Genomic DNA, 18668 nt, shown 5'->3' on the forward strand with positions numbered 1-18668 from the left:
TACTAACATTGTGTTAACATATATATATATAGTGTTACAAATAAATTTTACAAAAAAATATCAATGTCAGATCTCCGAGGTCAAAACTTAATATGTAGGATTTATTCATTATTCAGTATACAATTTAATACATTTAATTTTTTTTTTTTTTAAAGGACACAAGATGGTTTAATCTTATACAAAATATAATCACATTGTATTTTTTTACAAGAATTGTAGTATTATTTTGTACTATGAATTACATTGATATCAATAAACATCTAATGTAAATAGTTAAAAATATTTTATTTTTGTTAAAAATAAATTAAACAAATAACGAAGTTTTAAATGTTTATCAAAAATGTATAAATTAAACATAAATATCTATAAGATCTACGAGTTATTCTAACCACGGTGGAAGACAATATATATTGTGCACTACAAGGAGGCGTATAGTAACTAAATTTAAATTTATATTATTGATATTTATTGAAATTTTGAATATTATATAATGTTAATATTATGAAAAAATGGAACAAAAGATTTTCAAATAAATAATATGGTATTTTAATCGGAAGATCAACTTTGAACGAACCAATTTTAAGTACAGCAGTCTGTTGCGATGGAAATGCATGACATAAGTTATTAATACTCACATAATTGCAAATTTAAAATATGGACGGAATATTTTCCTTTATTTCAAATGATATTATTATATCATAATATCTAATTCAAGTTTCAACTAATAATAAAAATGAGTAAAAAATAATTCACAGATCTATTAATTAAACAATGGGTTTGAGCAAAACATTTGAGTCAACAATTTAATAACTTCAAAAGGGTTAAAACTTTTAAGTTTACAGTAAAAAAATATATCTATGTACTAATAATATGAGTAATATTAATATTATAATTCATGTTGTACCTATATAAATGTACACTAACTAGCTAATTGAGTGTTCTTGACAAATGGCTGACAATTCCTTCAACCATTCTGCTAGAATTATTGCATTTATTGGCAAGTCTAAAGACTCAGTTTCGTTTTCTTTGTAATACCTAGTTTTTTTTAACATTAAAAAAAATAACCAAAATTAGATTTTGATAAATTACAAAACTCATTGTTTTAAGGAGCATTAATGATTATACCTGTAACCATTACTTGTAGATTCTAATATGGCTTCTTTATTACCAGAATTTCTTCTAAACATAGCTCCAAATGCTACTGATAAGCTACGTCGTTTGGTTTCCCCTAAAAAACAGTAATTTCATAATTATACTTTAGTATTACTCAGGTCATATTTTAATGAAAATTATTTTGTACCTCTGGAAAATGGTTCAGGAATCTTATCACCAATAGAACGATTGCATTGAGTGTTACACAGTTTATTTTCTCGTTCAATTAAAAATGCTTCAGCGTCTATAACTTTTTCCATACGACTGTTTAATTTAGTTTCTATAGTTTGTTTTAAAGAACGCAATATCTACAGAAAAAAGATGACAAAAATCTTACATTTTTATATGATGCATTCATTGATTAATTAACTAATTATATTTATCTATTATTGGATAACGAGTGATTACTTGAAATAGAGAACGTATGCACGGCTGGAAGATCATAGAATGATTTAGTAACAATGATTGAATTAAAGGTTTGTTGTACATAGACAGACGAGTCATAACCGCAGTAAGACGTAGATTTATCCGAAAATCTTGTTCGGGTAAATTTTCAAGATTGGAAAATAATGCCTCGAGAAATGGACCTATAAATCAAAAATTTCAAAACAAAATGTATGTGTAATGTATAATACTTAAATAAATTTTACCTAAATAAGGATATTGTGTAAATGATTCTTTTGTTTTAAATGTTGCCTGTCTCATAAAACATGTAGGCGAATCACTTCCGCACGGTGAAGAAGTATTTGATAAAATTTCATCAACAGGTCTACTGTTCTCATCATTTCCAAGTATTCTGAAAAATAAAAATATGTACCTATTTCTACATTTTAAAATTTCAAACCATACTTATCAATGTCTTTCATGGCTTTAAAACTTTCATATCCACTTGAACTATCATCAGCTGATAATATACTATTTTGATCATTCTCCACTTCATTTGTTTTAGTTTCAACTAAAAACCAAATCATATTGTAATATTAATAAATAATAATTGATTAGTGATTGTATTACACAGATAAGATAAATATTATTTAATAAATTAAACAGGTAAGGTTATATACTAAATAAAATTCACATTGAGAAAAATTAACACATTATATTATTTTAAAATGAAAACTTAAAATAATGTATTCACTTGGAATTACACCCAATGCTAAATTAAATTAAATCTGAATAATAAATAGCTTGTCAAAGAAGTATCATGTATATAATTTTTTTATTTTTTTTATTAAGTACATTTTCAATTATTAAAAACAATATTGTTGAACAACCAAGCTTAATTTATCAAAAAAAAAAAGAAGCTTTTTAAAAGAAAATCAAAGTTGATTATAATTCGAAAAAAAAATTGGATTTTCAACAATGTTCGTATGTGTTGAAATTGTTTATTAACCAAAGAAAAAAAATAATGAATTTAATAATTATTACCTATTGTGTGAGATGGATTTTCTCCATCATATAAATATGTCCAGTGTTTAGTTTCCATAGCACATTCAGCAATCTTAATTCGTGCAAAATTCAAGTAACCTCGGTATTCAGAGTATAAAGTTTGAGAATTAACACTCCTATATCTAAAATTATATTATTATCAAATTTAAAATAACAAATCAAATCAAATTTGTATAACTTACTTGAAAACATCTGGTATTAAGGACAAAAATATGTCAGCTGATTTACAATATGAATCTACTTGTTTAATACGTGAACGTTGGCTAAGCATGATGTGTGTACAAGGCACTAAATACTTGAATACTAATTCCAACATAACATCTTCACAGTTCAAGTCTAAAATTGTTTCCATCAAAGCAAGTGTGGCAATACAAACCTAACAATTTTTTAACAATTTTTTAGGAATAGAAAAATACATATTTTGGTAGAGTAAATACATATAATTTATCTAAAAGTTATATGATTTTTTAAAATATAAGCAAAAAAATTAATAGAATAAATTTAATGTACATGGCAAACAAAAATATTATTATTTAATAATAATACTAGCACTTATATTATGTTAATGGAATACCTTAAAAGATTTGTTATTAATTCGATTGATGAGCAATTCAATAATTTTTATTTTTTCAAATCTCTCACACAGCACAAATTTCATAAATGTTTGTAGAAGTCCTGGATGAGTGACACTACGAAGTAGTAAATCTAAGTATACTGTTGCTGTAGCTACTTCTTCTTCTGCCACCTGAAAATAATAAAATAAAAATTAATACAAAATATACAAATTAAAATTTGATAATTATTTTACATTTAAAGGACATAACATACATAGATTCTGTATAAAGTCTGACATTATCAAATTATAAACGACAAATAAAAAGTGAAAAAAATAAATATTATTAGATTTTAAAATTTTAAAACTATGGAATGGTTTTATATTTCATTACTTCAATAAGATGGTTCTATTTTTTTTTTTAAGCATCAAATAATACATGCATAGAAGTACTTTCATTATTGTCATACAAATAATATTAAAAATTATAATAATTAATAATTGTTTTTTTTTTTCATTAATACACATAAAAAATAAACACAAACACAACATACAAAGGTTACAAAATATTTTTTCTATAAAAATGAGTGATTAATAGGAAGTTATTATTATAATTAGATAATATTTTACTTTATTTGATTGACTTAAAACTAACATATGTTAATTACAGATGTGATATTGGTGCTAATTTTATTTAACATTCTACACAATTCTAATACTTACTATTCAGATTTAAAGAGAAGCATAACATAATATATCAAGTTCTTAAAAATGTATGAAAGGACATTTAGAAACAATAAGTTATGTACTATGAGAAGCTTTCTACTTAGATGTAGTCTCTAATAGTTGAACTAATTTACATTAAAAGCAAAAATAATTTCTGAAAATTACTTAAAAATTAAAATATACTAAATTTAGTAATAAATAATTATATTAAGAATAGAAACATGTATTTTAGATTATTCTTATGCCAGTGTTAAAAAAAAAAAAATCTTGATAAGATAAAAACGTGAAATGAGAGTCTACAGCAGTAATGCGAAACATGTTTCAAAAATATAAGAATAAAAACTAAAATTCTTTAGAAATAATAGATATTAAACTACTTAAGATTATACTAGACTAACACTCCCAGTTTAATTTTAAGTAATATATCTGATTTGTTCAAAAATTAAACATTTGTGTACCATATATCCATATTTAATTTGTATTTAAATTGCTTTTTAAAGATGAAAAAATTAAGACAACTTCTCATCTGCATGTAATGTTTCCGTTTTACAAGTCCATAAAATTAAGAAATTCCCATTTAACTTTGTTAGTTTTAATACTAAAATATCCTATATTAAACTTAAAGATAAAAACATATTCTATAGTTTAGAGAAAGTATTTTTTAACATATAAATGTTGAAACAAGTTACATACATTTTTAAATTGTAATATTTTACTCGCTTTTAACTTGCTTAAAAATTGAAATATCTAAATAATATTTATAACAAACCATAAGTTGTTATATTTTAATAAAGTTTAATAATAGGTGAATTTGCCTTATTACATATATCTGTAAAACGGATACATTATAAATGGATAAGATGTCCTCTCAATAGATTATAAATAAAATGTTATAAAGATTTTATGTTAAATTATACATTTTTAACGTTCAATAATTAAATATTATCACACTAAACAAATAACAATAACTCAATATCTAAATATCCAAAAATAAGCTGAAGTATGTAAAATCATTAATAACCTTGCCTCACTGAAACACGCATTCAACAAAAAAAAAAACGTAATTTATTCATTTTTCCTTAATATGAAATTAAGTTAAAAATTAAATTGAAAATATTGTCATTTGATTTAAGTTTCAATCATAACTTATACTTAATTTTAAAATAAGCTATTAACTTTAGTTGTTAAAACTGTTAAATATAGTAACAAATAAAAAAAAAATTAACAAATAACTCAACAGCCAAATTATCAATTGTTTACATGCAAAGAGTTATACCACATCAAATAAATTTTACCCGCGATAAATGTGTATTGATACCGCAGTTATTTTCAAAGTCCTAAACAGAATAAAACATAATTTGAACAAGTGTTTTAAGTCTTCAAAGCTAATTACAAAATGATTAATGATTGCTGTAAAGTAAAGTGTATTAATATTTAACTGTGAATTTATTTATTAAGCAAAAAAGAGGGAAGGAGTAATATGTTAATGTGAATGAAAGTTATAAGTTACAATGAGAAATGTTAGTATATTATACTAATTATTCATTCGCAACTGCAATAATTTTTTATTGACAAAAGATTTTTATGATATTAATAAATAATTATGTTATGTTATACAAGTAATTTATTATTTCAGAATATTATCAATCATACAAAATATTCTTTACTATAATTTAAATTATTTGATTATTAGTTTCTATGCTTAATGTTTATTAATAAGCAGAAAGATTATATACATTAAAACCATTGATCATAAAGTATCTATTATTACAATTAAATAAGTACTAAAACTAATATTATTTTTATTAAGTTTTTTTGTTGAGTTTATTGTTCTTCTAATTAAAATAATAATTAACAATAACAACTTAGATTAATATTGTTATCTATGATACTATTAAATATAACCATACTAGTCAGCAATCAATTTAAATTAGTAACATATAAGTAGGTAAATAAAATATTATTTTAAAAAAGCTTTTTAAAATATTATTTTATTAAAAAAATAACTATAAAAGTTATGTTGGTATTTCTACTAACAATTATTTCTTGTTTCACTAAATTAAAATAAAATAGCTAAAGAGAAAATTATATATTTGTTTTATCCCAACAATTTTAATTTGTTCATAAAGAACTAATATCTTATTTCGTAGTGATATAAACAAATAATTTAAACAAAAGAAATTAACTATAAAAATGTAATTTTAAGTTTACCTGCATTAGAGCTGGGCCTACAACAGGTAGAAGAAACCCATGATATAAGTAATCCAAAAGTTGATCATGTACAGTTTTGTGACATATTTTAGCAACAGCATTACACAGTTCTACTGAAGCTAAAAAATTATTTAGTTCTGGTACATCTTCTATATTTTCTGGGCTGAGTCTATAGCAATCATTTTCAAAATCTAATTTTCGAGGCAACACTGAATATAGACCACTTAAACCAGTTGCCAATACAGGACTCACATTAGACTTAGATGTTATAATATGAGCTAGTGTATCATTTTGACGAGATAAAGACACAAATATCAATAAGGCATCACGAGCTTCTTCACCAATTGATCCATCGCGATGTATGAATGCCATTAATAATGACAATATAACACATCTACAAGGATATTACAGTATTTAAATTGATTTAAAAAAAAGTACAATATAGGATATTTACTTTGAATTTTTAGTGTTTTCTTTTAAAACATTGCATAGTATACTTGGTTGATGAGAAAGAACCACACAAAATTGTCTTAAAACTGTTACCAAGTGCTTTTCATTTTCTACAGATAAGCAATCACCATCATATGAGTTTAATATTAATATTAATGGATTTAATATAGAATCATCAGAAAGCAATTGATGTCCTCGAAGTTCTGACAGAAGAACTCCATAAACTTTTAGTTGTTCTAATTTTAAACAGTTTTTGAATCTAAAAATAATTTAAAAATAAATTATTATTAAAAAAAAAAAAAAAAACACGATACAGATTATTTATATTATTATTAAGTAATTTGAAAAACAAAATATTTAGGTTAAAAATATTGCGTCTTTCATAGATCACAAGTTAAGGTCATTACTTAAGTAAGATATATTAAATTACATTGATAATCTCATAATATTTACTAATGTTTATAAATAAAATAATAGTTTATTTATACATTGACATGAAAAAGATAATAATGATAAAATTAAGTTTTAAATATCAATGACCTAGAGACAATTTTTTTGATTTCAAACATTTTCATTAACTCTTTCAAGACATTACTGATGTAATATATCAATAACATATTAGTGATGACACAAATAATAGCTAAAATAATAAAAAAAGTAAATACTCTGTGTTTATATTTACAATCTAGATCAATAAAATATAATTACTCGTCTGTTTTTAAGCTCCATGTGTATAATTTTCCTAGTAATTGGTTTTTCAAAAAGTATTCAAGACACCGTGATTGATTTGTAGATTTGGCTGATTGTATATCAAGTAACAATAGTTTTATTAATTGATTTAGATGATTTATAACAGCTACAATATCATCATACTTAATAACGCTTTTTGCAGTCTAAAAAATAAGATTTAATGAATCATTTTATAAACTATAAATATATATATATATTATTTAAAATTAGTATATATGTATGAATAAGCTTGTATAGCTTATGTGAAAATTTTTAATTAAATACATTTTTTTAATATTTATCTTAAATTATTCTTATTTAAGTTCTTACAATAGTAAAATTCATAAAAAAATATCATATACTAACAACTAAGTTGTTCATGAGTTGATTTGAAATACCAGAAAAAAAATACAAATTGATTACATGTTAATTTTTCCTTTAATTCATATAGAAATATTTTTAATTATGTTTTAAAAAATGCTAAAATTCAATATATTAAAATATCTATTTCAGTTTTTCAATATTATGAAAAATGTTATTATTAAAATAAACCAGATTACATATTTTCTAATAAAATTAACTAATTCACTTAATGTTTAAAAAAAAAATAAAATAAAGAAATATTTAGGATAATACTTACTTGAAATCGATCAATTATTTCAAAGGTTTGTTGCCAATGTTTATTAAAACTATCAAAACACGCAGACAAATCAAGATCGTCCGTTTTTTCAGTTCCTTTATTTCGCTTAAACCAACTCATATTATAAGCATTGTATGTATTTAATATTTAAATGTGTACGTTACATAATGTACTTAATTAATAGGCATAAACAGAATTAACAATTAATAAATAAAATTACACTAAAAATTATGGTAGACACAATAGCCTTTTATTCAAACATAGAAGGTATACTTATATCACAAAATACCAAACGACGAAAATTAAAGTAAAAACAATGTTTATTGTTTAGGAACATTTTATAAAGGATTAATTTACATTTTTTTAAACATGTACAGTATTTAGAATACTGACTAATAACATTAGAATGTTATTGACGCAGAAAGTTTCATTTTTCACAATTTTGTCAATTGTGCCATTATTATCTAAAAAGGTGCAATGATAGTATAAAACGTTATCAAATTAAAACTGACTAGAAACGTGGTATGAGTATATTTTGGTTACACAGTAAGAAATAATAATAACAATGATAACAATAATGACATGACACGATAACATAAATTAAACATTTAAAATCAAACACACACATATCACTATAGTAACTATAAAGAATCAAGTTTAGAATTTATTATTTAATACTCAAAAATACTGGATTAATTCTTTATAATATGGAACAACTTCATTTTTATATAAGCTATGATCTTCTCCATGTGTGACTTTTAAGATGGACATTCCTTTTTTCAAGTACTTTACAGCTGATTCAGCATTCTCAACAATTGAACATAATTTAAATAGTTTCATGTATAAAATGCCCAAAGACGGATGAAATTCACCATAATAAACCCTAAAAATATAAATGTTAGAATATAAATTATAAAAATCTTTCTTTTAAAATTAATATAAACTGTGGTGGGTTCATATTAGATTTTAACAAATAAGACTACATTATTAATTGTAATCCATAGTATTCTAAGTAACTATTTGAATACATCAGAAGTTACTTTTTACTATGCAATATTGAGCTTAATTTATTTTATTACGTAACTGTTTTTCAAATCCAACAAATTGTGTTTAAGATTTTAAAATGTTTTATAAATTATAATAAGTCAAATCTTTGATGTGAATAAACTATGAACATCTAACTGTTAACTATTAAGCTTTATAATTAAATTAATAAAATAATGATATACCTATATCCATCGATCAAAAGAATTCCATATTTCAAACTTTCTTTCCATTGTTCCATTTTTATAGCACTTTCAAAAGCTAAATCTAATATCTTAACGTGGTTAATGTTGTTTGGATGAAAAATACCATTTTGTTTCTCTAGACATATTTTACAAACATCAAGATCTAAAATAGTCAATGGAATTTATTCACACTTTTCTTGTACAAACAATTACGTAAAATGAATAAATAAATTATAAGACAAATACAAAAAGGATACAACCAATATCTTTCATTCTACTTAATTGAAATTCAGTGAAATCAGTTACATCATAAAAAGTTTTAATTTTATCTTCACTGATTTTTTCCAAACACTTTGAACAACTAATTGAATCCAAATTCTAAATATCATACAAATATATAAAGATTTTTTTGGTTTTTTTTTTTTAAACAAGTTTAGATTAATCAAAATAAAACACACCTCTTCATATTTATTTTTCATAGGAACTGCAGTTTGGCAATCAGAATTTCCACAAATCATTGAGTTCACAAAATTTTGCTCATAATTTGTTATACAACGTTTGCATTCACATAAAAAGTAATAATTGTTTTGTAATTCACTTCGTCTTTCTGAAGTGGTTTGCATAAGTTCCAAATATGATATAAATACATGCTAAATTTTTTTTTAATATTCATAGTTAGTAATAACTTTTTGTATTAATTATTAGTATTATCTGTTACCAATTCTGGATCAGTATGTTCAATATCCATTAAAGCACCAATCCTTAATGTAGTACCATCAAATGTTGCAGTTGCATTAGGTACACATGAATGATTTATTACTGAAGCTGCTAAATATATTCCAGTACCGATAGTGTTCAAATTGTCATCCAATATATTGAAAGCATTAATGCACATCTATAAATAAAAACAATTTTTAAATTTTTAATTCAAATCAAAAAAAAATTTTAAATTTATGTGAGTACAACAAGCTACATAATATACAAATACACAAAATAAATACTAAACATAAAAAAAAAATCATTAATATATTCAAATTTGAATAAACAAAATATGATTAGCCAAACTAACAATTTTATGAAGTTTAAAAATTAAAGATTTTTACTTGGTAGTAGCCATTAAAAATACAAGAAATATATTTTTAAAATTATTAAATAAATGTTCTTTTTTTAAAATATTTGTCATATCAATAATCACTCAACACATTACTTGTATACTATGTACTATGTTGTTTCCAACATTTACTGACTCTCAAAATGTTTTTATTCCACTCACACGACCATAAATTCCAAGTAATTCAACAGCATTAGGAAGATTTGCTTCACCCATGTAATCTTTTAACACTTCACATAGTGTAGAGAAATGTTCTAATCTATGAGCATCATCTTTTAAATTAGGATAATCTAAAATAATACATATTAATGAATTATAAACTATAATTAATATTAAGTAAATAAATTATATTACGTGACATAAGATCCTTGAATGTTCTATAACGATTAGATGTGTAATAACCTTTTTCTGTACTCCCTCCATTCTACATGATATATATTATTAAATAGATATTTCTGAATACTATTTGTAATTTTTACTAATAACATTTAATACTATTTATGAACATGTAATACAAACCTTAAGTTTAATTAGTATTTTTGACATAATCCGAGCAGCATCTGGTAGTATTTTAGGATAAATTTTTTTCATTCTAGCACATTCTCGCTTATGTTCAGTCCAGGATAGTTTCTGGCATGTGCGATTACAGTAAAGGATATATTGACACCCTGAACATCTAGACAGAGTATCCCTAAAATCACACAATGACAAAATTAATATAAATATATAAATACTTATGTTATTACTTATTATATATTATAAGAGTATTATTATTGATAAATAGAATATCAGATATTATACAATACCAGGATTGTCCTATTTCTTAGTAAAATATCACAATGTTTAGTATTTTATAAAATGAAAGTAATGAAAAATATATTAATAATACAATTTTTAAATTCATATCACTTTTTATAAATAAAAGCTAATAATTAATAAAATCAATAAAAAATCATAAATTTTTTATAGAACGGTTTATATTTTATTTTTACTAGGGGAGAGTTAATAGGGAAAAGGTAGTATTTAATATAGTAAATATTCATGGTGTATTTTTATTTAGAAAATCTCAGCACCCAACTATAAGATAATGTACTTACTCGGAATAGCAATAATCACATTTTTCATTTTTGAACGTCGACTTTAGTGCGTGAACGAACGGTTTATCGATTAAAATCGTATCGCCTTTTCTAAAGAACTTTTTTTTTTTATCCATAGTTGATCGATCGGTGTACAAGTCTTGCGTACACCTACTAAATAAATAATAATAATTCTATTTGAATGTCAAGATCGTATAAAAACTGTTATGTTCGAAGGGTAGAATATAATGTTATAACATCGACCGTATTGGGCAACTTGTCAATGCACTTTGTCGGTTCTCGGCTCTGTGGTAATACCTATTACTAAAATAATAGAATATATTGCTATATTGCACAGTCGCACACCGGACGAGGCGACGATGTCCCCGTACGAAAATAAATATGGATATAGTATATACGTATAACTATTATATATTATAATTATATCTACGCGATGAGTGATGATGAGGGTGATAATAATAATCAAATATTCAGATTGACGTACCGTGGTTTCCTAAAATGACGAAACTCAAAAGGCGCTGATACACAGCCGATAATACATTTTGAGCGATATGATCCAGAGGTACCTAAGTAAATAACATTAGTTATTTTCATAACCTATAACGAGTCCCGCCCTTTTTTCTAACGTAATTTGCACTTTGCACCGATAAATGATCGTCTATCATGTGAATCTCATTATTTCTTTCGTAATAATATTGTATTTCCTGTTACTATTACTACAATACTACGCCAGATTCCTGTTAAGTGTTAAGTACATCATAAAATATAATACAGTGTTGCGTATAATGTCCTCGGCGTGTGTCAATAATTGTAAGCTTTTGAAAAGTATTTGTTTAAACGTTTCTGGTGCTATCAAAAGGAGAAAAATGAGTATTAACAATAACGACGTCGGTTCGAATTCGTACGACGTAAGAAAACTCAATTTTTGTACTTCATTTTAACATTATATTTATACACATACGCCACGAGTGTGGGTAGCATACTAGCACGTGATATTTTAGTCACAAATAGTATATATTATTATATATGTATATGTTGTACTTGTCACATTCGCACTGTGCACACGATTACACACACACACACATACATACATACATATATATATTTTACATCATTAATATGATTGTTCAAATGATAAGTATGACACCTGTTAGAGGCGCTTCCCTTTAACCATAGAATAGATTAACTACGTCCATGTGTACATTATAATATTTTATCAATAAACTACCATTTAAATTTTTTTTTTTTTGCTTTATTATTAGTTTTGAATGGAAATGATGGATATCTGTTTATTTTAAAAGCAGTGATAGAATTTAGAACTATTATATTATTGTTTTTATTTATTAAATCCTTGCAACTTGTTAAAATAAAAATAAAATATTATAATTGTTTAAAATTGGTTTTTACTTAAATTTCTTCAACAGTATTTTTGAATTAAATTTTATACCATTAGCAATTAAATTACATATCTAAACCAGACTTATATCTTCAATATATAATTTTGATAGTTTTCATTAAATTGAATTGCTATACATTAAATATAGTGTATTGTTGGGTCTTTTTAACACTCTTAAAATTTGTCAAAGCTATAATTGTTCCATTTTTATTTAAATCAGTATACTGCTAATACTCATTTTCAAGTTTATTTTATTAATCAGTAGATTAAAAAATTCAATAAAATATCAATGCATTTTTAGTAGTTAAGCGTTAGCTCTTTTATCATAATTATTAACTCTCAGTACATAAAAATTAGTAGTTTTTACAATATGTTGTCAAACTTTTTTATCTTAAAATTTTATCTGGAAGCGTATTGTAATATTTTTTTTTTTGTAACTAGCTACTTATTATCTAAAAATGACAAATAAATAAAAAAAGAAATTTGATACTACGTAGATATATTTTTAAATAACACATTGTTATTCGTATATAGCAAATAGCTAAATTAGGGCATTTTTTTATTGATCTGAGGATTATTGATTGAAAGAACTATGATTTTATATGTTGAAGATTTTTGAAATTTTCCAGAATTATATACATATGTAACAGCTATATTGTGGCTAAGGGGAAAATAGTAAATTATTATTAAGTATTATTTAAATTTAAGCAATCATAGTTGAATAGTAAAGATCAACTAACTAAAAGCTTGGTTTACCAAATTTATTGAATATCAAACTGCATGTTTATTATTATAAATAATTGTAATATAATTTAAATTACAAATTCTTATAGGATGCAGTCAAAATGTTAAACTCTCTGCAAAGCTTTAATTCCAAGTTAACTCGTCATCCAGGGAATTTGAAATTAGGACAGGTGAACACATTTTTAAATAGGTAATTAGTTAAAACTATTAAAAATGTTTAAGCACAATTTAGTAGATTTAACTTGGTGTTGGTAGCTAATATAAATTGTTCTGAAGGCTATAAATGAAAATAGATGCGGTGTGAGTTATGATGACTTGGATCAACTTTCAGTCATTCATGTTGCTGGGACGAAAGGAAAAGGATCTACGTGTGTATTTTGTGAACAATTATTATTGCATAAAGGTTATCGGATTGGCTTATTTACCTCTCCACATTTAATCTCTGTCAAGGAAAGATTTAGAATTGATGGAAAAGTCATTTCTGATGATAAGTTTGTGTTTTATTTTTGGAGTGTTTACAATACACTATTATCAAAGAAAGTAAGATTTATTTTTATTTTTTGTTTAAAATACTATTTAAATATTGCTTGTTAGTAAATTAAATTTTCTAAATTATAAATTAAATGATATCATTTACTTTTTTAAATACATTATTTCAATGACGTTTGCTAGAAGATTTGTTTTTAATCTTTTATAAATTTAATCTTATTATTTTAGAGTAATGGAGAAGAATTACCAGCTTATTTCATGTTTTTGACTGTTATGGCATATAAAATGTTTGTAAATGAAAAAGTGGATGTTGCAATTATAGAAACTGGAATTGGTGGTGAATATGATTGTACAAATATATTAAGGTGTTTATTAGTTCGTTATTACTTAAATATCAATTATTTATTGTATTTTTTTGAAAAAATAATACACAAATAATTATAGAAAAACATCAGTTGTTGGAATTTCATCACTAGGATTTGATCACACAACTGTATTAGGAAATACTTTAAAAGAAATAGCTTGGCAAAAAAGTGGAATCATGAAGCCTAATTCTGTAACAATTGTCGCTAATGATCAACCTAAAGAAACACATCAAACGTTAATTGAACGTAGTGTTGAAAAGCAGGCAAGTAAATTATGATCTACTTTAACAAAAAACCTATAATTATTTAATTTATTTAAATTAATAGATATTGTATAAACTTTACTGCTAATGAAAATTTTGATATTAATTTTATATTTACTTGCTATAATTTTAGACGACATTATTGGAAGCTCCACCATTTAACAAGTACAATTGGTATGAAAATACTTCAGAATTAGGAATATTAAGTACAGCACAGGAGATAAACGCATCACTTGCTATTCAATTGGCTAATGCATGGATTAATCGTAACAATAAATACGGTTAGTATTAAATAATTTTCATAAATGTCAACATTAATTACTATTAGGTTTCTACAATAATAACTAAAATTGATTCATGCAACAGGTTAGTGCTTTTATATTGTATCAGAAAATACATGTTCCTTTAAAAAAAAAATCTAAATAGTATTTAATAATCATTAATCAGAATAGACTGTGAAGATTGAAACAATTAAGTAGCTATTTATACAAATTATTTAGTAACCAACTGAATGATATATTTTCAAATTTGAAACAGATAATAAATCTTAATGTTGTATAAACAATATTTTAGAGGATTAGTAAAATATGCCAATAACTATTTAGAATTTATTTTAGACTGGTTAAAAGAATGCAAAATTGGGTTAAATGGTATGAAACAAGCTCCAATCTGGGAAATTAATAAACAAGATAAGCAAGCATTAAGAAATGTTAAGTGGCTTGGTCGCAATCAAATATTAAACATGACACCCAATTTATCATATTTCTTGGATGGAGCCCATACAATTGAGAGTATTCAGTTATGTAGTAAATGGTATCAAAATGTTTGTCCAAAGTCTCAATTGTAAGTTAAAATAATAAAAAATAAAATATTTATATATATATATATATATTTTTTTTTTACTAAGTCAATGTTTAAACAATTATTTAATTAAGTATACTGATTAGATACTGATTTTTTTTGTTGTATTCAAAAAACATGTATTTATACTTTAAGCCTACCAAATTGTGTGGATTTATCAACTAAATAATTTTATTTTTATTTTCAGGAATATAAAAAATATTTTAATATTTAATGTCACAGCATTAAGAGATTACTCTGTATTTTTAAAAATACTATTAACAGAAAACAAAATAGATTTAGTTTTGTTATGTCCAATAGTTACATTGATAAATAATCATCGTCCAGGTATCTATTTTTAACTATACTATTTATATTGGTTTGGCATAGGAGTAAACAAATAGCATTTGCTTACTATGATGGTTTAGAATTAAATTAAAAATTACTGTTAAATAAAATAATGTAATTTTTTTATACTTATTTTTATTACTCTAGAGTTTTCTACCTATTATAGTATTAATTATATTTTTGCTTGTAGTAATCTAATTAATAACTTGGCTTAGTTATTGTCAGAACCAACTTTACTTAATTTTTATTTGGCTACTTTCAATACTAATACTGGGTTACTTATGTTATCAATAAATATTCAATGAACCAATAATGTTCATTTAATGGTTCATCTAATCTTAAAATGAATACATTTTTATGCAATTTGTCATAACTGTTAGTCTTTCATTAAAAATCTGTGTTCTTTTATTGCATACTACATACATTAAAAATTTACATAGATTAAATAAACTCTAGATAATTTAATAACTTGCATGTATTTTTGTAATTATTATTATTTATTCCAGATACTGTTGATATGAATTTCAATTACGAAGAACAATTAGTCAAATGTTACAATATGAAAAATTCTATAGATATTTGTGATGCAGAAGTATTTAATTCTATCCAAGAAACTATCGAATATGTTAAAATTTGTAGCTCTTCTGAAAAAAATATAAATTTTCAAGTATTAGTAACTGGTTCATTAAAGCTTGTTGGAGGAGTTTTAGAGGTTCTCCAATTATGATATTTATATTACAAATAAATTATTTCATCAAAATATTAGTCATTATTAGCGATCAAATGTCAACATTTCCTAGTTACGATTACACAGTATGTTGAATTGTATTATAAACTACAAATTGTTACTTTCTTTTTTTTTAGGCATATATTACTATTTCATTATTCATGTGATTACATAAATACCTATACTCAGCAAAATACCGTTGAGTGTCATCTATTAGAAAGTTGACAATAATGTTTTTTCAATATATTTTTAATCAAATATTTTTGTTAATCCTTTTAAAAAGGAGACTAATCACCATAATAATTTCCAATTAATTAACATACTGCATTTATTTTATTCTAACATTTTTGAAATCTTAGTTCTATTTATTTTTTTTTATATTATATCTGTTTACTACCTTGAAAAATGTATACCGTTAATAATTTTATAAAAAAAAACTTGGATTATAATAAAATTATAAATGCTCAAGTATATTTTAAGTTATTGTTACCATTTAAAAATAATTTTAATAACAATTATTGTAATTAAAAGAAAATATTTCATTTTAAACTAAATTTGTTTTTTAATTTTATTTTAAAATGTATATTTCATGATTCTAAACAGTAGGTTATAATTGATGTACAGTGTACACATTGCATAATATTTCAATATTTCAATAAAAATGTGCTCATGCCAAATATCAATCTCAAATGATTTGCTAACCCAAAACCCAAAACATATCTATTCAGTTTAAGATTCAAATTGAAGCGATGTTAATAAGTTTGAACAAGAGTAATTTATGAGTGAAGCTCTTTTATTATTCTATACTTGAAAAGAGTATTTAAAAAGTATTAAATGACACTTTTATTTATTGTAATGAAATTATGATAAATAAGTATACACTATAATTAGTCTAATTATTGTGTACCCATGTAGTTCCTTATCACTTTTCACATTGAATTGTACTATCATTGGCTATAATTTTTAGATATCTTTTGACACAGGTAGTGGTCATTTTTATGACTAAAGTTGCTGAAATAACTTGTATTCTTGCTAGTTGCTATCGATTTCATCCGAGCATTTTAATCTAAAGAAAAGATCATTTTTCAACCAATATACACTTCATCTCATCAAATTTAACAATTTGCTTTACCAAAGATAGAAATTTTATAAAATATATTATGTTTCTTGAATATTACCAGATTTTATTTCAAATAAAATATCTCATAATTCTTCACACATAATTTGTAATATACACATTATAAAATTCTTAACAACTTTTAAATTACTATCCTAATAATATTAGTTGAATAAAAATGTAACAAGTTACAACTATAATATAGTTTGTATATATATTAAATCTTCAATAAAATATAAATTAAAAGTAATTGTATAACAACAAACTTTTAATTAGAAAAATAAATGTTATAATTCAACCAAATAGGTGATTGTGATCAAACTAAATAGGAATAAAAAAAGAAAATTATATGGTTAAATAGTTTTATACATACAAGTTTACAATTAATGCAAAGATACGTTAATACGTATTTTAACAACTATCTTCTTTAGGTTCTTCGATATTGTTCTCCTGCTTGTGCAGTTGATGTGTTTTTTTACTACCCACACAACTGGCACATTCATCATTGTCACTGTCATTGCTTTCGTCTGCATCAGGTTCTCCAAATTTTTTTGGTTTTTCGTAAATACAACAACATTTGCTTTTTTTCTTGTTTAAGTGCTCATTGTCTACAGCGTGTGCATCCCAACTAACCTGTTTGTGACTCTTTTTGGGTTTCTTTAATTTTAAATGTACCACTTGGCCATCATTTACTTGTGGGCGTAACACCAATGTTGTAGTACTATGGAATGGTGCATTAGTCTCTTCCATTTAATTTAATTATTTTAGTTTTAACAAACTATATGATTAGTCGATTAATTTTATACGTAACAAGTTTAAAATACAACCAGCAACTGACATCAAACGAACATTATTACTTTAAGAAATACGACTAAGTTTTAAAAACGTTTACTTTGCATAATTGCATAACTATTAACTAGTGCATAATAAACAAAACTGAAGGTTCAGATGTTCAGAATGTTCAGATAACTGAGATAACTCCAAACTATCTACATTATCTGCTATTATCACAGAATTATTATTCTGTGCTAT

The 18668-nt window shown here is 23.8% G+C and overlaps 4 protein-coding genes across 7 annotated transcripts; 1 reads left to right on the forward strand and 3 right to left on the reverse strand.

The window, feature by feature from the left end:
- Positions 1-714: 714 nt before the first annotated feature.
- LOC112592435 (UPF0518 protein GJ17503) lies at positions 715-8335 on the reverse strand. Of its 2 annotated transcripts, XM_025336517.1 has the most exons (14): positions 7911-8335; positions 7250-7434; positions 6546-6800; positions 6092-6485; positions 5176-5217; positions 3176-3346; positions 2784-2977; positions 2581-2723; positions 2002-2107; positions 1803-1948; positions 1561-1739; positions 1301-1460; positions 1126-1228; positions 715-1035 (listed from the first exon to the last, which is right to left on the reverse strand). In XM_025336517.1, the coding sequence occupies exons 1-14, from the start codon at positions 8028-8030 to the stop codon at positions 924-926; spliced, it is 2310 nt and encodes a 769-aa protein (XP_025192302.1). In that variant the 5' UTR covers positions 8031-8335; the 3' UTR covers positions 715-923. The 2 variants fall into 2 exon arrangements, with proteins under 2 accessions (XP_025192302.1, XP_025192379.1); XM_025336594.1 differs by lacking the exon at positions 5176-5217 and having other exon boundaries at positions 716-1035.
- Positions 8336-8422: 87 nt separating this feature from the next.
- On the reverse strand, positions 8423-11962 carry LOC112592695 (histone-lysine N-methyltransferase SMYD3). Of its 2 annotated transcripts, none has more exons than XM_025336875.1 (10): positions 11832-11962; positions 11348-11500; positions 10770-10941; positions 10605-10674; positions 10413-10540; positions 9858-10034; positions 9598-9789; positions 9397-9517; positions 9140-9302; positions 8423-8793 (listed from the first exon to the last, which is right to left on the reverse strand). In XM_025336875.1, the coding sequence occupies exons 1-10, from the start codon at positions 11939-11941 to the stop codon at positions 8589-8591; spliced, it is 1491 nt and encodes a 496-aa protein (XP_025192660.1). In that variant the 5' UTR covers positions 11942-11962; the 3' UTR covers positions 8423-8588. The 2 variants fall into 2 exon arrangements, with proteins under 2 accessions (XP_025192660.1, XP_025192718.1); XM_025336933.1 differs by having other exon boundaries at positions 11348-11650; positions 11832-11924.
- A 19-nt stretch (positions 11963-11981) lies between these two features.
- LOC112592567 (putative folylpolyglutamate synthase) lies at positions 11982-16836 on the forward strand. 2 transcript variants are annotated; one of them, XM_025336700.1, is made up of 9 exons: positions 11982-12255; positions 13577-13677; positions 13781-14027; positions 14205-14341; positions 14421-14604; positions 14738-14885; positions 15222-15447; positions 15653-15792; positions 16299-16836. In XM_025336700.1, the coding sequence occupies exons 1-9, from the start codon at positions 11998-12000 to the stop codon at positions 16517-16519; spliced, it is 1662 nt and encodes a 553-aa protein (XP_025192485.1). In that variant the 5' UTR covers positions 11982-11997; the 3' UTR covers positions 16520-16836. The 2 variants fall into 2 exon arrangements, with proteins under 2 accessions (XP_025192485.1, XP_025192568.1); XM_025336783.1 differs by having other exon boundaries at positions 13577-13657; positions 13764-14027.
- LOC112592844 (E3 ubiquitin-protein ligase PPP1R11-like) lies at positions 16381-18621 on the reverse strand. Its single transcript, XM_025337027.1, has 2 exons — positions 18010-18621; positions 16381-16436 (listed from the first exon to the last, which is right to left on the reverse strand). Exon 1 carries the CDS (start codon positions 18384-18386, stop codon positions 18048-18050), a length of 339 nt encoding a protein of 112 aa, XP_025192812.1. The 5' UTR covers positions 18387-18621; the 3' UTR covers positions 16381-16436; positions 18010-18047.
- Positions 18622-18668: the final 47 nt, after the last annotated feature.

This window comes from Melanaphis sacchari, unplaced genomic scaffold (assembly GCF_002803265.2).
Source record: "Melanaphis sacchari strain LSU unplaced genomic scaffold, SCAv2.0 Contig0_pilon_pilon, whole genome shotgun sequence".
Taxonomy (NCBI): domain Eukaryota; kingdom Metazoa; phylum Arthropoda; class Insecta; order Hemiptera; family Aphididae; genus Melanaphis; species Melanaphis sacchari.